This window comes from Gobius niger, assembly GCF_951799975.1.
Source record: "Gobius niger genome assembly, chromosome: 4".
NCBI classification, from domain to species: Eukaryota; Metazoa; Chordata; class Actinopteri; order Gobiiformes; family Gobiidae; genus Gobius; species Gobius niger.
Window position 1 is genome coordinate 14,452,962 of NC_136855.1, and position 20,329 is coordinate 14,473,290.

At 39.2% G+C, this 20,329-nt stretch overlaps 2 protein-coding genes across 3 annotated transcripts; one reads left to right on the forward strand and one right to left on the reverse strand.

Moving 5' to 3' along the window:
* The first annotated feature begins 2,063 nt into the window (after nucleotides 1–2,063).
* Nucleotides 2,064–7,697, forward strand: LOC306962187 (LIM and senescent cell antigen-like-containing domain protein 1). Of its 2 annotated transcripts, none has more exons than XM_079555274.1 (10): nucleotides 2,064–2,221; nucleotides 3,142–3,298; nucleotides 3,487–3,553; nucleotides 4,302–4,422; nucleotides 4,597–4,746; nucleotides 4,879–5,029; nucleotides 5,421–5,513; nucleotides 5,597–5,645; nucleotides 5,731–5,806; nucleotides 7,195–7,697. In XM_079555274.1, the coding sequence occupies exons 1-10, from the start codon at nucleotides 2,193–2,195 to the stop codon at nucleotides 7,307–7,309; spliced, it is 1,008 nt and encodes a 335-aa protein (XP_079411400.1). In that variant the 5' UTR covers nucleotides 2,064–2,192; the 3' UTR covers nucleotides 7,310–7,697. The 2 variants fall into 2 exon arrangements, with proteins under 2 accessions (XP_079411400.1, XP_079411399.1); XM_079555273.1 differs by lacking the exon at nucleotides 7,195–7,697 and adding an exon at nucleotides 6,530–6,840.
* A 2,643-nt stretch (nucleotides 7,698–10,340) lies between these two features.
* nkpd1 (NTPase, KAP family P-loop domain containing 1) lies at nucleotides 10,341–17,504 on the reverse strand. Its single transcript, XM_079555656.1, has 6 exons — nucleotides 17,381–17,504; nucleotides 16,365–16,431; nucleotides 15,657–15,773; nucleotides 14,285–14,613; nucleotides 11,514–12,941; nucleotides 10,341–10,622 (listed from the first exon to the last, which is right to left on the reverse strand). The coding sequence occupies exons 2-6, from the start codon at nucleotides 16,402–16,404 to the stop codon at nucleotides 10,371–10,373; spliced, it is 2,166 nt and encodes a 721-aa protein (XP_079411782.1). The 5' UTR covers nucleotides 16,405–16,431; nucleotides 17,381–17,504; the 3' UTR covers nucleotides 10,341–10,370.
* Nucleotides 17,505–20,329: the final 2,825 nt, after the last annotated feature.

Below are 20,329 nucleotides of genomic sequence, written 5' to 3' on the forward strand. Positions count from 1 at the left end.
GGAATCCTTTGGTAAATGCATTCTCTGTGTGAAAGTGATATGACAGTGAGTACAGCGGCACAATACCTCCACAAATCTGATTGTGCCCACTTTACCTCTGCCATTTTAAAGCCTCTGAGTGGTGGGATATTTTCAACAGGTGGAGAGTGTCGAAGCTAAAGGGGAACAAAGAAGAAAAAACATGAGCAGATTGTCACATGGTCAATATCAAAATGCAGAGTAATACGATTAGCTGGCCCTCTACTACAAGTGCAAGCTCATATTTAGGTTGTAGTTTGCTTTACAGCACGCTAATAATGATGTTGCCTTTAGCCGCCCTGTTTACATATTATTATCAAGAAAATACGAGCCATGTTTTCTCATAATTTACACCCTTTATTCTGAGATAGGGTTGAGAATGGAATGACTATGAAAGTAATTAGGTGTGACCATTACCACAATTACTATGCTTTAAGATTTTCCAAGAGCAAGCTATTTCTGGGCTGTAAAGTAAAGGGCGACTAGTGTTTCTTCAAGGCAAGTTCCAGCAAATATAAAACAACTGCTTTGTTTTTTTGTACAAAAATACACATTAGTCGCTGGTGTTAATGCAAAGCAAAAACTGAATATTAAACATGGGATGCAGAACATTAATCATGTTTGGCCTAAATTATCTACATTATTTAGCTTGTTTCATAACATTTTCAACTGGTTCTACAATTAAACTTGAAACAAATCTGAAACCCGGTACAAGTCAAATAATGAAGGTCAATATACAAAACTACATTAACCTGTCAAAGATGAATACTTTTGAATTTGAGTCCTTTAAAATCTAGGTAGTCACTGGTGCCGTGAAGTGCTGTCTGAGATGCTGCACATTCAGTGATTCTATTGGATAAAGGGTGTTTTGGATTTCTAAGAGCTCTTTCTGGGCTTACATTTCTGTCAAGGTTTACAATCTCTTCAAATGAAACTTGAAAAACATGATTTTAAAGGCAAATAGTAAATCTAGGTGCATAAAGTGGATACACACAGAGGGTGACAGTAATGCAGCTGCATCATTTATGAAGATCCCCATCAGAGGAGAGCCTCGGCCTGAATAAAGACAGAGGGAATGAGCTGGAGCCTTGAACACAACAAACACAGCCATAAAAATAATAATAAAATAAATCAATAAGATGTACAGAGCTTTTTCAGTGGGATTATTAATCAGTGAAGCGTGAGAGTGGAATAGCACTGCTGCCTCCTGCCTGTGAGAGCCACTCAATGTTTAATCTAACGCAGGCTATAGACCAAATATACAGGCGAGACCCCAATTTACCCCATAGAACTGCAGCGCCCTCATGTGCCCATACAGGGATTTTACATTCTATATAATAATAATAGTGCTTTGATTACGCTAAAAGTTTCTCAAAGCGCAACAATTACTTCATTATATCTATTCACACACTCGGTGGTGGTAAACTTATACTAGGCTATAAACCACTGTCCTGAGGTAGACTTATGGAAGCAAAGCTGCCAATCTGCGCCAGTCAGTCACACATACTTTTATTCAGGCGATGGATAAGTGTCTTGCCCAAGAACACAACGACAGTGTGCTGTGGGAGCCAGGATTTGAACCATTACTGCAGTGGTACCCAAAGTGTGGTGAGAGCACTGAGCTGGGGGTCCCAAAGAGAAACATATTGATAGTGTGTAGGCCTATCTAATTTAATTAGAAACAGCATAGATTTGTGATTTAAGGTCAGATATCAAAGGAAACTATGTAAATTCATATTTTTGAACTAGATTTTAAGTGTTTTAGTGAATATTATCTAAATTACTAATTAGTGCATCTGTAGCACAGAGCTCATGTTCTGTGGAAAACTTACCAGTATAATTCAGGCAATATAAGACAGATGCGCATGCAACCAACTACTGACGCACGTCTTTCTTTTACAAAATAGCCGGTTTAAGAAGTCAGAAGTGCAAACAAGTGAACAGCCGCGCCCAAAAAGCAGCAGAGGGCAGCAGTAAAGATGGCCACGCTTGATGCACTGATTTGAGGATGGTATTTGGTTGCGATCTGGCAACCCCCTGCATACTGCTGAGGAAGTCCACTGGGCGTCTCTGCTCCCCTGGGCGTCCACTACAAAGTTTAGACTTACATTTTTAATCAGTGTACAACTCTTTCAGTTTTGTCCTTGTCGCTAAATCTACGGAACTGGGAGACGATGTTGGGAGTAGCGGGGATGCCGGGCAGGTGAGGATTTATGCTAAAAAAGGGCACTAAATGTCAGTCATCTAGAGAGCTAGCATTTAATGCTAATAAGCTAATCATATCACAGGCTCAAGCTACTGTGAGTTGTTTGACTTTTGCTGAATCGCACTTTCATCATGACATTCATCCACAATGCACAGGTTATTGTTTTGTTTAAGTATATTTGATGAATCGCAACGATTTGTTTCGCGTTAAAGTTTATTTGTCCAATGTCAATCTTGTTAGAAAGAAATAGCTTTTGGCGAATCATTTATTATGTTAATGTTTGTGGCTGTCTTGTTGTTTATTTATTTTTTACGTGTCATCTGTTATATTTTCTTTTCGTGTTGACTGTTGGACCTGTTAAAGCTGAATTGTTTTTAATGAGTTTAGCAAAGAAAGGAATTTATTGACTTGTGTTTAATTAGTTTGTACTTTAATAAACTCACCGCATGTAAACGCACCACGCCCGGATTGTTGCCATGGTAATGATGTGTTTGGTCATTTAGACTAACCATAACTGTTGGATGTTAAGTTTGTTCAGAGTTACAGTGGGGCAAAAAAGTATTTGGCCGAAATTCAATAGTCTATGGGGAACTGAGCAAATACTTTTTCCTGCCCCACTGTGAGTGAGTTCCCTGCTTTCCTAGAAGGGTGACTGCTGTGGGTAATCGAGTTCCCAATCCCCATATTTCTCTCCTCCACGTTGCAGCTGCTCTACATTGAGCATTCAGCATTGATAAGATATATTTTAGTCCACCCTTCCAGCTTGTATCTTGTTTGTGCAACATGAAACCAACTAGTGGCCCAATGTATGAGTAATTTAACGTCAAAAACAAAAACATCTAAAGTTATTTATGGAAATGTCATTATTCCCCATTGTTCTACCTACAGAAGTAATTGAATTTTGTCTCACCCATCAGCATGGCCAATGCTCTGGCCTCTGCAAACTGTGAGCGGTGCAAGAGCGGCTTTGCTCCGACTGAGAAGATCGTCAACAGTAACGGAGAGCTGTACCATGAGCAGTGCTTTGTGTGCGCCCAGTGCTTCCAGCAGTTTCCAGAGGGGCTTTTTTACGAGGTAGATACATGATGTATATTACACCTACACGGTTTCAGATTGTAACAGTAAATGGCAGTCAAATATATGAAAATGATTGTGTGGCGTGTTTGGATAGACGGAGGGATATTGATGTTATTTTATAAATGATGTCCAGATTCAACTTTTCTTCTGAATATTTATCCATCTGTCCCTCTATCTCTAAACAGTTCGAAGGAAGGAAATACTGCGAGCATGATTTCCAGATGCTCTTTGCTCCGTGCTGTCACCAGTGTGGTAAGTGTCACCAGAGACAGCCACAGTTCTTTAACTATTTGTCTGAAATTCACACACCACCCCCAAATCTGAATTATTCCACCTTTTAAAGTTTTATTCCCAGTGGACTGGACACCAAACGTCACCAACTACTGCTAAGTTTGATGTTTTCAGATTTTCTTTTCTGTGCAGCAATAAGAATTTAATCATGAATAAAATATAAAACATTGTTGCAAACAAAGATGCTCTTGTGCTAAATTGTTGCATCCCACAAAGAACATTTATGAATGGCATTTATTGTTGCCACGTTGTGTCATGTGGTTATTTGGATTGTACAGTATTGCTTTTTTGTTTTGTTTTCTGTGGAACTGAATATGGAAAGGAAAAGGCAAAAAAAAGTAAATTATTAATCTGGCATCACAACTGAAGAATACTGCATTTGTTCCAAGGTTTTTCAGTTTTATTCCCCTGTGCAGTACTTTGTCCTGTTCCAAAACAAACAAACAAAATAAAACGATAACAGTCTCAAGAGCAGGACTAGTTGATAGAGATATGTAAATAACTTTTGGCCAATGCTGGAATGTTGTTTCATATGAAATTGATTTAAATGATCCAAATAAGGATTTCATCAGTGCACCCAGTCAAAACTCATGAAAGTTCCTCTTTTTTTACCTCAGCAACAGTGTATCCCCACTTCTGCGTAGTGCCTACATTGTGAATTGAGTCTTCTTTTACCTGACGTTGATGGCTCTCTCGCTGTTGTCCTCAGGGGAGTTCATCATTGGGCGCGTCATAAAGGCCATGAACAACAGCTGGCATCCTGACTGCTTCTGCTGCGACATTTGCCAGGCTGTTCTCGCCGACGTGGGCTTTGTCAAAAACGCAGGCAGGTCTGTACCCCGTCGCCATTACTGTCTTAATACTGATGCTTAGGCCTGTCAAGTCGGCAGCTCACTTAGCAACGCACACTACCAGATTTTGAGCAGCCCTGACAGGACATTTCATAAGTTTATTCCAAGTTTTTTTTAACTAGTTTGACGTGTTGGCATATTATTTTTCTCAAGACATCTGTGTCGTCCGTGCCATAACCGCGAAAAGGCTCGAGGTTTGGGGAAATACATCTGCCAGAAGTGCCACGCCATCATTGAGGAGCAGCCGCTGATTTTTAAGAACGACCCGTACCATCCGGACCATTTCAACTGCAGCAACTGTGGGTGAGTGACGGTGGTTTTCTTCTTACTACACATCTGAAATTGTCAAAGCTGTCCTTCCTTTCTCCTACCCCCACACCTCAAAACCCTTGCCATAATGTCTCCGCATTTAATTGTATATCTTTTTCTTCACAGTAAAGAGCTGACGGCAGATGCGCGGGAGCTGAAAGGGGAGCTCTACTGTTTGCCGTGTCACGACAAAATGGGCGTCCCGATCTGCGGAGCCTGCAGGCGTCCCATCGAGGGGCGGGTCGTCAACGCCATGGGCAAGCAGTGGCACGTCGAGGTGCGAAATTGAGAATCTACAACACACGCTGAGGAAACAATGTCTGATCATAAAAAGTTTACTAGGAACCAAGTAAATGTAACTACTATGTTACTGATCGTGATGTTAATTAGATGTAAATGGCCTCATGGTGATCAGCCAAATGAGCCGAAGGCAAAATTACAATTACAGGAGGAAAGATAAACAAAATAAATATTACATCACCAATAAACAGAGGAATTTAAACAATGGATAGAACCACGTGATATGAACAAGACTAAACCAGCTATAATTTGGAACAAAGTCCCAACAAGGCCCAGGCTAAAATACAATATATAGCTTAGAGGTTTATATGTGACAATTTGAGAACCACTGTAATAGAAATTTAACTTTTTTTCTCATTTATCAACAGCATTTTGTGTGTGCCAAGTGTGAGAAACCCTTCTTGGGTCATCGCCATTATGAACGTAAAGGACTGGCTTATTGTGAGACCCACTATAACCAGGTAGGTTATAGGTCTTCTTCTCATCGTGTCTGTTATAAGTGCTCATTTGTATAGACTCATTTTACTCAAACTTTCCGTTTCAGCTTTTTGGAGATGTGTGCTATCACTGCAACCGTGTGATTGAGGGAGACGGTAGGAAAGAACATCAAAATAAAATCTAATATAATCATTTATTTGGACTATTTTTTAATTTCTTTGTGAATTCTGTAATTTCCAGTGGTGTCCGCTCTGAACAAGGCTTGGTGCGTCAGCTGCTTCTCCTGCTCCACCTGCAACACCAAACTCACTCTCAAGTAAGTTACACAAACCTGACTTCACTCAAGCTTTTCTTTTCTGTGCTGCGCACTCACTCTCTGTTTTCAACCACTGTTGCTCGAGAGGTGGGTAGTAAAATGTGTGCAAAAAAAAGTAACACACACCAAAAAAAAAAGCACTCCCACTCATATTGCAAACCAATTAAGTGAAGAGAATAAAAAGACATTTTGACCTTGTTGTCGTCTTCAGATATTTTTTCCTTTGTACCAGGGGTTTCTTTGGTTCAAAGAATAAAGAAAAAATTAATAAGGCAACAAGGCCGAAACGTCATGAAACTTTTATGCATCCACAATGTGAGAGAGAGATGGTTTTTTTTAGTAACATTTATTCAAGATTGTATGTATGTTTACCTGAACAGTTCTCTTCAAATTTTTGTTAATTGTGGAAATTGGATTAACAAGATTACGCAGACAAATGATCACACGTTAATTTGAAAACAACAATTTATTTCATATAATTAATCTATAATCTTGTCACTTTTTTCACAAATTATTGAATCCAATAGAGTTAAGACACCTATCGAGCAGAGTATCCAACATCATGCTATTAATATCCTGCTTATACATGTATTGTTCGGCGAGTAGATTATTACCCACCTCTTATTTATCCTGTTTTCTAACACGCGCCCACTCCTAACACTGTTGCTCTTTTCGTACTCTCCTCTCTCCCTTCTCCTGCCTGTTGCTGCTGCTGTTTGTCAGAGATAAGTTTGTAGAGATTGACCTGCGGCCGGTGTGTAAGCACTGCTATGAGCGTCTGCCCGAGGAGCTCAAGCGGCGCCTGGCCCGTCGTGAGCGTGAGGCCAAAGACCGCAAGAAAAAACCCTCAGTCTCCGTCTAGACCATTTAATTTTCATTTACCTCTGCCTTTGACATCAACTCTTAAAGCATGTTTCACGTGTAATCCATAGTAATCCTCCTGCAAAGTAGCATGGTGAAACAAGACTTGGCTGTTCTATGTACAGGCCAAAAAACAAAGAATTAAACATTGCATCAGTCACTTTATTTCTATCATTTGAAACACTATCTTGGATGAAGAGCACGCTCTTAAAATTGGTTTTATATATATATATATATCTGTAACAATCACTAAAGAAAATGTCATTTTGCCAATTGTTGCCTGGTTAAATATTTTATCACAAAGTGTATTAACAGAAAATGCGATGCCTTAAGTCCAGTCCCTTTAAATAAAATACACAGATACGTTTGTCTGTGTTTTCCCTGAGCTAACATTCCTATTTTTCTTCTACTAAATGTTACTAAATTTATTGCATTCACACTTGTTGTAAAGCGTCTCTTTCAGACTGACCACATGTACGTGTTTTTCAAAAACGGTGGTCACATGGTCTGTCTTTGCTTCTTTGCAGGAACAAATTTGTTGAGTTTGACATGAAGCCCGTTTGTAAAAAGTGTTATGAGAAGTTTCCTCTGGAGCTGAAGAAGAGACTCAAGAAACTGGCTGAGTCTCTTGGACACAAGTAAAATGATGTCACGCTTGACTGCCCTTTCTGTCCTACACATTATGTATTCTTTAAAATGGCCTTAAAACTGCAAACTACATCGTCTGAACCCGAGATTTTCAATTTATCTTATTTTTCTTTAATATGAATTAGTTGTTTTTATATGCATTCCTACATTTAAATCTTACCCAGTTTTTTGTGTCTTTAACCTTGTGCCTTGACTATATCATACAGGTGCATCTCAATAAGTTACATCTATGTGGGGAAAGAGTTTTCCTTTATGAAAAATTAAAAAAATCTGAAAATATTGTATAAATAATTTGATCTTTTAACTAAATACTTTTTACTTTGAATTTGTCCTTAATATGATCACTGTTTAATGAATAATCCCCTAATGCTAATTGGTAGGTTGGATTATTTAAATGTAGTCCCCAAAACATGCATATGTGTTAGAAGGAAAATGTTACAGTTTTGAGATTTCGAGTCTAAAGGGACTAGATGCAAGTTGGCCATTATATACTCACTACTGCCAACTCAGGTCATACGTGTAACTTCAGCTTCTATATTAATCTCGTGCATGACGGCACTTTGGACCCGAAGTAACAACGTTTTGAGTGACAGTGCAGGATTTTAGAGGCAGTTGTGGTGAACAGGTCTTGGCACATTCTACACATTAGGACCTTACTGGAACATGTAGGGGGAGGAAAATACTTCATTTTAACATTTTTAAACGTATTGTCCCTTTAAGAGTGGATTGTGCCGGTTTGGATAGGAAGGTAGAAATACACAGTGAAAAGAATCTTGTCATAATTAGGGCTTTGTCAGCCAACCCTGAGGCAGAAACAAGGCGTGGTTTGGAGTAGAGTTCAGACTTTTGGAGGCAAACAATGGCTCTAAATGGTACTGGCGTAAAGCATTCATTTGTTCTTTGAGTAGAGGTTTATTTAAAAAAAAGTCTTCCTCGTCAATCGTCAGTTAGCAAAAGTCATCCATATTTGTTTAAGAAATATGACATGGAGTCACATAATGAAATTGTGAATATCTTGCACTCGTAAAAGATCCACATTTTTCTAATTTATTGAGCTGCACCTCTGTCTCAGAACTTAGTATTAATTTAATATTGCCTTATAATATATCAAGCCATTAATGATACAATTACTAATGATAAGCCTATCCCTTTTTTTATTCTGTTAAAACGTGTCTCTTCAATGTGAAACTGTCGTCCTATGTGCTGTATGTCTTTATATGTGTGAATTTATAGACCGTATTGTTGTTGCTTGGGGCTCAGTTCATCTGTGTTTTATGTAGCCATGTATTCAACTTCCTTGGGACACATTCAGATCAGCAGAACTTTCACCTAAAACTCTTTGAAGTTGAACCCTGTAATGAGTCAGCAGCATGTTGCTCGGGGCGTCGTGGTACAAAAAATGTTTAGAAAGAATGTTCTATGTACAGGCCAAATACGTATAGTGGTACTTTGATACATTTCCCTTACATCTGTTGTCTGTGGTCATTGACGCAGAAATATTATGCAAACATTTATGCAGCAGTTAACCAGAATATGAAAATAAAGCTTTACTCAATAAAGACATATTAACTTAAAAGTCATCTGTTTTTCTTTTCGGAACCTTAAAATGCTTGTTTAGGTTTTAGAGTAGACAAACAGGATCATCCTATTTTGGGCATTTCACCACACAGTCACAGTGTTGTGCAACAAAAAATACCTGGAGAAGTAATTGGCTTCACTCACGCAGTTTCAATCCTGTGGCCTTTGAGAAAACTTGAGATTTAACATTATCCATTGTCTACCCCGCTCCAAGCAGTTCTGCGCTCTAAGAAGGTAATTTACCAAGTGAGCGTGTGAGCTGGAAAATACCATATTCGTGGGCATATTGGACATAATTTACAGGTTTAAATCGTGTGTGTTACAGCATTAGGGACCCAAATGTGATATGTAACTGACAATTAGTAAGTAACGTGCAAATGACTTCTGCATCTGCTACTCATTTTGCACATGAACAAACACTTGGTAAATGACCCCTATTGTGTGTTCTTCATTGCGCTGTGGATTTGCTATCATGCCGTTGGATAAAAGTTTGTTTCATGACTTGTCATCTTGACCAGCCCAGTTTGTCACTCTGTTATTCTATGCATAAGAATATGATACTGGATCCTCAAAGTTAAAGCAGTGCTATGTAACTCATGCTCACGCTCATCCAGGTGTCGTAGTATGTTGCGATTTTTTACTTATTAATTGTCCATGAGAGTAAATGCTGCATTGACAGAAAAGACAAAAGGAGAGAGGGATATTGTACAAACAATTACACAATGGAGATCTTTTTTTTTCACTCAAACTTGGCTGTAAATACTGTTTAAGTGGCGTTAGCCTGCAGTTAGCTTTGCCCGTTAGCCTGTTAGCTTCTTCGTCATGATTCTTTTGGTGTGTATTTGTGACACCTACCCGGTGGCAGCAAAGTTGAAACACTTGTATTACCCTGAGAGGGACTACGGAAAGGATTTATTAAGGTAAACAAGTAGTACTGCTTTAAACATGGACTTTTTAGCACGCTACTTTTTAAGATTAGTGTATTATAAGCCCACAGTTCTTCAAATAAACAAAGTGGGACAAGGGACACACTATAATCAAGGGAACATCTAGTTCTTGTGCTTTACATGTAATAGAACATGGAACAAAGCAACCTGTGATATTAAAACAGGGATTAGCAGCTGGTGGCACAGAATTGAAAAGAGCACAATGTGTTAATGTAAATCACATCACAATACTTTTTATTTGTTTGAAGATTATGAACCTAGATGACCATTTATGTACAATAGACGCAAAATCCTTGTTCATTGTGAATTAAACACATTCCTGTGAAGTGCAATTTTGCAATCAAAACAAACCTAAATATACTCTTACCGCAATTTGCATCATGATGGAAGTACTATTTGCTAATTGCCATTTAACTGCTCAAAAGAAAACAATAAATTATACAATAAAAAACAAAAAACAAAAAAATCAATAACAAACCACAGTAAACCTTCGCAGATAAGTTGAATTAAACATGACAGTTGGACACTTTTCACTCATACGTTGAAGAATGACCATGAAGGTAATGCCGAGTCCGCGGAGGGGAGGGCTCTGTTCTCCTGTACAGCTGTCGTGGGTGTGTTTTGAAAGTCAGAAATCGCATCTGAAATGTTGCCCACTCCCCAAACGTCATGTGCAGCAGTTCCTTCAAGTCCTTCCTGTCTCCAAACACCAGCGCTGTGCCGTTCAAGTCGTTTGCTTTCACTATGTCAATGTACTTTGTGGGGAAGTCCATCCTCTCCAGCTAGAGAAAAGAAGTGCGCGTTTAAAACGTTTAATCTGGAAAGTGCCCATTAAATGATCAGGAATAAATGAATTGAATGTTAAATTTGAAGCAGTGTTTGGGGTTTCCTCAGTTGTGACAACACTAAGAAACTTAATAAATGTTAATAGTGTGAAGGTGTTTTGGCCTTTTTTTTATGAAATTGTGAAGTCTTAATGATCTCAATTAAAAAGAGCTTGCAATAATGTTTCCATAAATGTCATTAAAGTGCTTTTCCACATTACTCATAGCCTTTTTGCCTTTATAGTTTGAATTTTAACCAAAATCATTTGCTTTAGTGTTAATTAATTAAGCAAAGTATAAATGACACCTTTACCATTTATCTACAGTGGGAGGAAAAAGTGAGTACACCATTTGGAATTTCTTACATTTCTGCCTAAATTGCTCATAAACACAAGAGACAATTCTTAACTGGTGTGTGTTTTTCAGAGGCAGCTTTAAGCCACACCTCAGTGATTGGACTTCAGGTTGGCTGATACCTGACTCTATTTCTACATAAACGTGTCTAATTTGCTCTTGGAGTATCCTTAGCCAGGAGGTTTACTCACTAAATCCATACTGTCTTGTAGTATTTGCATTGTTATGGCCAATACAAATATGATAAAATGTAAATATTTGGGTGGTATTAGTTTAAGCAGACACTGTTAACTCATTCTTGTGATTTTAATAAAGATCAGACCACATTTTATGAGTAATTTAGGCAGAAATGCAAGAAACAGTGTACTCACCTTTTCCCCGCACTGTAAGCTTGGGACTAATGTTATCACAATAGTTGAAAACCGCTTCCTGCTCATTGATTGAACGATTGATTGATTGATTGAATTAAAAGGTTGTTTAAAACTCTGCGCTTACCTCTGTACACACATCTTCAGCTTTCATATTAATAAGACTTGTGATCGGCAGAGGAGCCAGACTCTTCTTCCATCGGGAGTCCTTGAGCGTCGACGCGCCTCTGATTCTGGCCATCTCCTTTTTAATCGAACGGTCCAAATTCACCGTCGCCTCCTCCAGAATCTCCAGATCTCTCATGGTGAACTGAAAATCCTCTTTGAGAAACATTTCGAACATTTCCGGATCCCCGTCTTCCTGTAGAAACTCCTCGATCTCCTCCTTCATGACGTGCAGCTCTGCTTTCGATTCCTCAAAAACATCCCAGAGCGTTTTTAATCTGTTTACACTCGTGCACTCAATTTCGGCTCTCTGCTTGGAGTCTTCCACACACTGCATGATCCAGCTGAGGCGGCACGGCCAGTGATTTGCCATGACCACCCAAGCCGCGGTGGTTTCTGTTGAGGGCATGTCTTTGGATAAAGCTCTCATGATGATAATCACCATTCGGAAAGAGTTGATCACCCGTCTCATGGACATCGCGTCGTCTAGAATGTACTTGTTCAACTTTGAACCGCTATTTTTTGCGATGCTTTTGACCATGAACTCAACTTCATCGTCATTCACTTCAAGACCTTGTTTTGTCGAAAGAAGTGGACTTTTCTCATTGTTTTCCATCGAAACTTCCACCAGGGTAATATCTGAAGAGGATACCTTTTGAATTCGGTCATCCCTTTGACTGAATTTTGAGTTGGAAGCAAGATTGTAGAGCAAGCTGCGTCTTGAGAAATCGCACATAGGTGGGATGGTGAATGGCAGCGTCACGATTCGATTCAACAAAGCGTGTGCCTGGTCCTCCTTGATAAAACAGTAATCTGCAAAGTTCACTTTCTGCACAAGAACTTCAGGACTAACAGCAAGTATGGAAATAAATGGACTTTCTTCATCAGATAGCAAGATATTTATTGCATCCAAAACAGCAACTATTTTCATCGGCGAGCACTTGTCCACGTTAGTTATTTGTAGCACTATCCGAATCCGCCGTCTCTCAAAGACCTCCATAAATTGCACAAAACGGGACAAACACCAAAATTCTTTCCGCACCTCGTTCATGAAGCCAAGTTTGGAGCTGACTTTATCATTGTCCATCCCGCGTTTGATGTTTTGATCTTGGGAAAATATGAGGTTTTTGCACATCATGAATATAAATCTCAAAGCACTGGCGACAGGGACTCCGAAAGATGCAATGACCAGTCCTTCGATAACATTGACTTGGCTTGAAGCGCCACTGTTAACCCCCTCGGTATGGTTTAAGTTGGGTTTAGGGAGGCCAAATATCAGTACGAAGACTAAAATGACCAAAGGGATGAAGAGAATAAGGAGGAAACACAGCCAAAGAGGGAAGCAGCAACACTTCTTAGATCTCCAGTCGTCTGTGGAATCTTCTATTATCTGAAATGATGCAAAAAAAAAAAAAGTTTTATGTCAAAAAAGCTCAACCAATTGATCTATTTAATAGTGCTCCGTCATGTTTGAACATCTTCAGAATTAAATGCAAAATCCACAACTATCATATCAGTCAGACAAAATAATCTAAATTTCAAAAGTATTTCAAGCTACATTATCACAATATATTTATTACATAAATGATGACCTTATGTTCATCAAAAATGTGAGGAAATACAGTATTTTGTTGAAATGTTTTATGTTATAAGTTGAAAAGGTTGTGGGTCGATTGCGAAGCTACAATTGAGAATTACTGCCGAGCTAATATTTTTCTAACCCGTCCCTGTTTTATAGCCTACATGTTGATAATCAAATAAAAAAGTAATGATTTAATAATCGGACGTTGGACTTTGTGCAGAGCACAAAGTCTAATGTCTATAAAACAACATAAAGTTCCTTTCGTTTGTGTGAGCCAGTGAGTCATTAATTCTCTAAAGGCAAAGTTTACACTATAATTATCTGTTTTATTTTGATGGTTCATGTTTTTGTAGAAAAGTTCACTGTAATGGTCACCGTCCGTACTAACAACTAGTTAGGACTGAATATATAAACGGTCCCACGTTTCTCATTCTGTAATGTAAAATAATGAGACGTTGCATTGAAGTTTTGCAGCGTGTAGACCTATTGGGTTTTGATGTTGTGTCTTTGTAGATCGACAAACAAATGCAGTAACAAGAATAAAGCATTTTATGGTATAACGGAGTCTGAGTTGCATCTGATGCTTTTCTTCGATTTAAAGTTTGGTCCTCATCAAAAACTCCCTCATTTAAGTTTCGATAAATAACAGAAGTGCTCACTAACACAGGTTTAGACTGATCTGTGAACAGTATTTTAGTTAAATTGGTCTATGTTTTGTGTCTTTGAGTTTAGCGCATGAAAAATGAAAGCAAAAACTTGTTTTTTAGTGTTAATAGTGTGCAAAGTGTTAATAGCCTACTCTGAGAGCCCATGTATCCAGAATTATTTAAATAAATGCATTAATCTTTGCTAATTGTGTCCATTGAAATAGCATATCCATTAGTATTGTGTGATTAATTGTGCAACCTGTAGATTCAACTATTAATTATTAATGAGTCTATGGTTGGTCATATTTCCCTGTATTGCTGACAACCACTATTGCTATTTTTCTTACAAAAGGTTTGGGGTTAAAATCCCAGCTAACTCAGTCCAAAATCTTCACTGCTTTTATAAGCTTTACTGCTTAGAGTGTGGCAGACAATTAGATTCCTAGATTACCCATAACAATACATTGATAAAAAATAACAAAAGAATAGAACAACAGAACCAGCCTTTTTCTTGACTTCATCCTCCTCATGGTACTGGGCCACTCGGTGCAACACCAGCTGAAGCTTCCCAAAGTGCACCTGCATGGCCCAAAAGAGCCGCAGTGCCATCCCCGCCCACAAGAGGTCGCTGCCTGCGAAATGCCAGGCGCTGAAGTGCACGTGGATGAACCGAACGTTGTGATGGTTCTGGTTCTGTTGGGTCCAGACCGGTCTGAAGAAGAGCAGTTTGCAGATCAGAGACAGGACACTGCAGAGGGAGGGCCGAGGGGAGCGAGGCTTTGAGTTGGCGGAGCTCTCCTGCTCCAGACGCTGGGATTCTGACTTCAGGTGCACTAAAAATAATGACAATATTTATTTACTTTACAGCACGTTAATGGTGGTTTTAGTGTGAAAATAGCATGCTACCTAAAAGTGTAATGACATAACCAAAAGTATGAAGACTGCAATTTCCCAGGTTTCTCTTGATAGATAACTAATAGAAGGGGTGCCACAAGATGCATTACTTATTTAAAGGGACTACACAGAGTTTAAAGATGTTAAAATTATGCATTTTCCTCCCCCTACATGTCCTAATGTGTAGAATGAGCCCAGACCTGTTCACCACAAATGCCTATCGGTGCAGTTACATGTATGACCTGAGGTGGCAGTAGTGAGTATAAAATGGTGAACTTGCATCTAGCCCCTTTAAAGGAATAGGCCACCGTTTTTCCATACTGAGACATGTTCTTACCTTAGCTTAGACGAGTTGATACGTACCTGTCTTGTCTTTACGTGTGCGCTTAGTCAGTTCGTCCACGTAGTATCTTCACTTTACTGCGCGGATGTCGAAGTGCTCCTAAGGTGTTTTTACACTATAGTACCCCTTTTTATCCGCTTAGAAAATCGACATGTTTAATTTTGTGTGACTATACTTGGATCATGTAACTACTCATGTCGCCGTATTTAAATAGGAGGTGGAAGAACTTGGTCGCTTCTAACTTCACCCCCGTTCGGGTCCATGAGGAGAGGGTAAATGCCATCAACATGTTTGGTCTTTTTGCGTGACTGAGCGCACACACAAAGACCAGACAGGTACGTATCAACTCTTCTAAGCTCAGGTAAGAACATGTCTCAGTATGGAAAAACGGTGGCGTATTCCTTTAACATTTTCTTTGCTCAATATTAGTGATATTTTCAATGTTATATGTGTCTTGCTGGCTGTGAAACTGGATTCTATACCCTATTTTATATGTTGCATTACGAGGCTATAAGGGAAAATCCTTGCATTCAACTCTGTGCATTTAGATCAACGTGGCCATGGAACACTTGTTTGATAGAAGAACAGAAAAAAAAACACCTATATGTTCAGATGAATGTGCTTTAATGAATACCATACCTTCCATCTGCTTTAGCACCAGGTTGATTCTGTCCTGGCATGGTGAATACAGACCCACTGTGGCGGGAGCTCTTACTCCGGTCAAGGTCTTGGACAAGGCATAGGCGTACACGTCGTCTGAATGTGGAGAATGCAGAAAATGGCACGAGAGGAAAAAGCTACATTATGAAGATGATTCCATTGTGTAAAGTAGGAGGTTATTCTCAACGGAAAGTAAGAGCTGCATTAGCGTTTTGTTTGGCGGTCAAGTGTAGGAATATATTAGCTTTACATCACCGTTTATTATGAGAAACATTTATGTCAGTGTAAAGGTGTGTGTTCCATTTTCTGTAACTATCATGTTGTTTTAGGTAGACGCTCTAAAAGCCTAAACATGCTTGCAATGCAAAGTAAAGCTCGACCATTTTTAGTCAGCCCCACTTATTAGATATTCAACGAAAGGCTCTGGTTGTGTTTGACAGGTAGTGGAAACACATATACAGGTAAAAATGTATCTGTTCACTGAAAACAACAGTCTGCTTCGCGCTCTCCCGTGGACACACTAATGAGCTACGAGGACGACATACACTTAATTATCTGGCGAAACGGAGCATCGTCTCCGATACAACAAAGACTCGTTAGCCGTTCAAAGTGTCCCTGATGATTACCTGTTTTTTTTTACCTGTAGAAGGAAAACAGCACGAAAATAACGGTGTAAATAACACTTACCTTTGGTGCGACTGTCCATGTTGAGGATGGAGTTTGTCATTCACTGTTCACTGACATTTTCTTTGAGCTGTAGAAAGAAAAGAAGCAAAGAAGGCTAAGCTCTTGTAGATGTGACACTGTTGACTTTGGACATACTTCTCATGCCTCCCGGGACATGTTTATTAAATACATAACTTATAATACAGCACAAGGGGGATAATGTTTTGTACTCGAACCTGTAAGTGAGCAAATATTTAAATGCTCCATGCCTCTCGTTTGTCACGCAGGTCCAGGCAGGAAAAGGCTCTCCAAAGTCAGAGAAGTCACCGATGTATTGAGTTTATTTATAGCCAGTTGCCCAATTTATGTCAACAATCATCACCCCCCTTCCTCAGACATGCCTATACCCATTATCTTAGTCTTTTATGATTTCTTTAATGCAATGGTAGACTACACACACCTGATCAAGAACTTGAATGAATTTAGTTTCGATTGCAAGGTCTTATCACACTCCAAAGATACATTCTCTTCAATATTTCCTTTGCAAAAAAAAATAATCAAAGGTTTCCGTAATACAACGCAAGACCGACTACACCTTACAAGAACTGTACCTCGTGGCGTTTACCCTTTCATTTTCATATCGGTTGCTTTGTAATAATACTTTTTTGAGAATCCCCAAGGTAAATGAAATAAAAAAAATACTCAATACAAAATACTCATGCATCAAATTCTAAAAATAAACCTACTGTTCTGTCAAAATTATGATTTGGTGGATATAGTTGTACTGTTGGAAACAATCCCTCTCTAAAAAGAACTGTAGTGGAGTGCAACAGCGTGGAAGTAAATGTGCAGTGACTATTCCTCAGTGTCACCTGTGGCATTGGCAGATCCTGGTATGAAAATGCACAGCAAATTGAAATGAAAGTACTCATTGTTTTGCAGCTTGTATGTAGTGTCAGTATAGCTGTAAGTTACACTGTGCTGTGAGACAGTTTCAAATATACATCAAGTAGAAAATGAGTTATAAATAGCCTTACCTGTTGAACTCCGGTGTCTGCCTTTGTACTCGTTCATTTTGACGGAAGCAAACAGATCACCTGCGGCTGCAAGGTGTGGTGGACTTTACTCAGCAGCGTTATAAAACTATACAACTGCCCTGATTAGACAAAGAGAGAGAGAGATGCCTGTACACACCTGGGCAACAGAGGCAGGAAGTGATGTCATACAGGGTTTAACACACTTTCAAAGTCACATACCTGCATTTGTGCAATGGCCTGACAAAGTTGATTTAATAAGAGAAATCAATGAGAAATTACATGAAGCTATTTTATGATATTGTATGGTTAGCAAAGCAGAAAAATCAGTAGCAAATGTTCTAATAATGCCTGTGGTAAGGGACTTATCATAGTGAAGTGGCAATGTTATGAAGGAAAAAAAAAGCTTTTATGTTCCTTCCTGAACATTAGTGACAGAGGAAGAGGGAAAGCTTTTGGATCAATGAAACATTTCAAAAAGGACAAACCAGAGAAAACTTGGAACAATTGTTAAAGAAAATAATTGTGTTAACTATGTCTGTGTGAAAATTCTTATATACATAATATTTTAATAAGCTATCAATATAAGTACATGCTCTTTCACGTCAAGTTAATAATGCAACACCTTGCTTTATCACTTTTAATTCATACTGTGTAACTAAGCATACAAATGAGCAAAATTATTCCAAGTCTCATTGTAAACAATGCGAAAAAAACAATGTTCAAGGATAATAATTTAGAAAGAAAACAATACGCTGTTCTTTATTTCCTTATTTCCTTTGACTTTTATTTAACCGGGATCGTCCCACTGAGTGTAAGTTTACATAAATGACTCACAATCTCCTCCTTTTCCGCCTTGCCTTAAATCATCACAAAGCTGAAAACTCCCCATTCTTGTTGCAGCTCCTGGCGCCGACGGTCCAACCTTTTTAGAACACAAGGGGGGAAAAATCGACAAATGACAGATTCTACGCTCAAACCCGGGGTCTTGCATGATTCATGAAGTTGAAATTCCTCTTTTGCGCTCCCTCAGGTGGAGAATGGCTGGCCTGAGCTGACACGCACACAGCAGCGCCAAGGAAGAGGCACCGGAGCCTTTTCGCCCAGAGCAGGATTTGTTGTGACATAACTGGTTAGTCAAGCTTTGAAAAACAAGCTTCAAGCCTAATTTCCCTTGGCACTCTTACGATTTTTTTTTTCCTCCCCACAATTTGCATACTTTCCATCTGTTGTCGCATCGCACACCAAAACAAAAATAAAATTGCCAGTGAACTAAGAACTAAAAGGAGAGGAAGAACTTGTTACATTGACTCGGTGACTTTAATTCCAACTTTTCTGATAGATATCATAGAGAGTGTGATGTACCAGCAGTCTATCACAGCTTGAATAGATACTGGTCTTTGTACTACAGCCCCAATCCTCCACTAATATGGACGGCACATGTTAATGGACATATACTGTAAGACAGACAGTGCATCTGATGGCGGCCATCATCTAAAAGCACTCTTTTATTTTCACACCAGTGTACAGTGACATTGGGGCCAAGGCGGGAGAAGTTTCACGCCCAAGGACACATCAACAGAATTCCCTGGCCAGGCCTGGGATCAAGGCTTTGGATCAGCGGCCGAGCACTCTGCCTGTAAGTCACTCGCAGATGAAAGAGCTGGAACGCAAGTGCCAAATAAGGAGGCAAATAGCTGCACTAGACCTTGGAAGGAGGAAAAAAAAACTAAGAATCCACCACATTGGCATATCTATTTGCTTATAAATGAGGTTCAAGTCTGGACTGTGCGGGGGCATGTGTGAAAATGACACGGCCGGCGCCTCAAAAGCTCACTCACACTCTCTGCCATGATGCTAGTTCAAATGAGAGGCTCCTACCTATTTGCTTCCAAATGTTTTTTTTTTTGTGTGACTTTTGGCTTTTCTTTGTCTGGAGCCTGGACTTGCCACACTTGAGTTAGACCTACCCCCAGGCTCCTTATAATTAGAAGTGTGCAAGCAATCATCAACTTGCCCTCCTCACGATGAAGTCAAGAATCCTGCTTATTACTTTTTTTGCTTTAAAATAGTACATGAATAAGTTCCCCTTTACACAAGAATGACAAACTGTGTAAGAGCATGTACAGCAACCCAGATGTTTCTAATTCATTGTTTATCTCTATAAATTAACACGGTATAATAGATCAGACTTAATTGTAGAGGTGATATTTCAACAGAACAGAAAGTGATAATTTGCATTATCATTGCTTTTCTTTGTTCCGCTTCTATAGAACCACAGTGCTTATTTAGCCTTTTTTTTTTCTCGGTGCAACTGAATCTGTTTGAAACACATTTCTCACGTTGTTAATTGTGAAGCATTCAGCGATTAGTTGTTGGATTAAACTTTTCACATGCTTGGCTTCACTCCGACTCATTGTGCCTCGACTCCCAAGTACCTGTCGGTTAAAATCCCGCCCTAACTACTAATTAACTTCACTGTCAAAGCAGTAAAGCTGCGTGTGTGAGAAGGAGGAGGAGGTTGTTGGTTGTTTGCTTGGGCTGAAAAACCTTGCTCAAATCAATACTGAACGAATTGGTATCTATCTTCCCATGCACACACCAAGCTCTTCGATCAAATAAACCCATGCAATTAAACTTGATGAATTCTCCCTCATGATTAATACAAGGCAGGAGTCAGATGTGGCTAGATTATGGGTTTTGGCAGACTGTTTTCCTGCGGGCAAGGTAAAATTAATCCGCCAGTGAAGCGAGTGGTTCAGTGGGTTGTGTCATGTCACAGATTGAAATGCTGACGGATCAGGCATAATACATGACTGACAGGTGATTTAATGGCATTGGATTAGCTGCTCTTATGTCACTAATGCTTGTTAAGCAACAGGTGAACATTTTGTTCTCAAACTTTAGATGGAGATAGATAGACAGACAGACAGACAGACAGACAGACAGACA

Excerpts from the sequence above, each read along its gene's own strand:
- LOC306962187 (XM_079555273.1), top strand. The coding sequence starts at position 2,193 with ATGTTGGGAGTAGCGGGGATGCCGGGCAG. Across the intron at positions 4,423-4,596 it reads TTTGTCAAAAACGCAGGCAG|ACATCTGTGTCGTCCGTGCC; the intron begins GTCTGTACCCCG and ends ATTTTTCTCAAG. Across the intron at positions 5,030-5,420 it reads GCAAGCAGTGGCACGTCGAG|CATTTTGTGTGTGCCAAGTG; the intron begins GTGCGAAATTGA and ends ATTTATCAACAG.
- nkpd1 (XM_079555656.1), bottom strand. The coding sequence starts at position 16,404 with ATGACAAACTCCATCCTCAACATGGACAGTCGCACCAAAG. Across the intron at positions 14,614-15,656 it reads GGTGCTAAAGCAGATGGAAG|TGCACCTGAAGTCAGAATCC; the intron begins GTATGGTATTCA and ends CATTATTTTTAG. Across the intron at positions 10,623-11,513 it reads CTGAAGATGTGTGTACAGAG|CTGGAGAGGATGGACTTCCC; the intron begins GTAAGCGCAGAG and ends TCTTTTCTCTAG.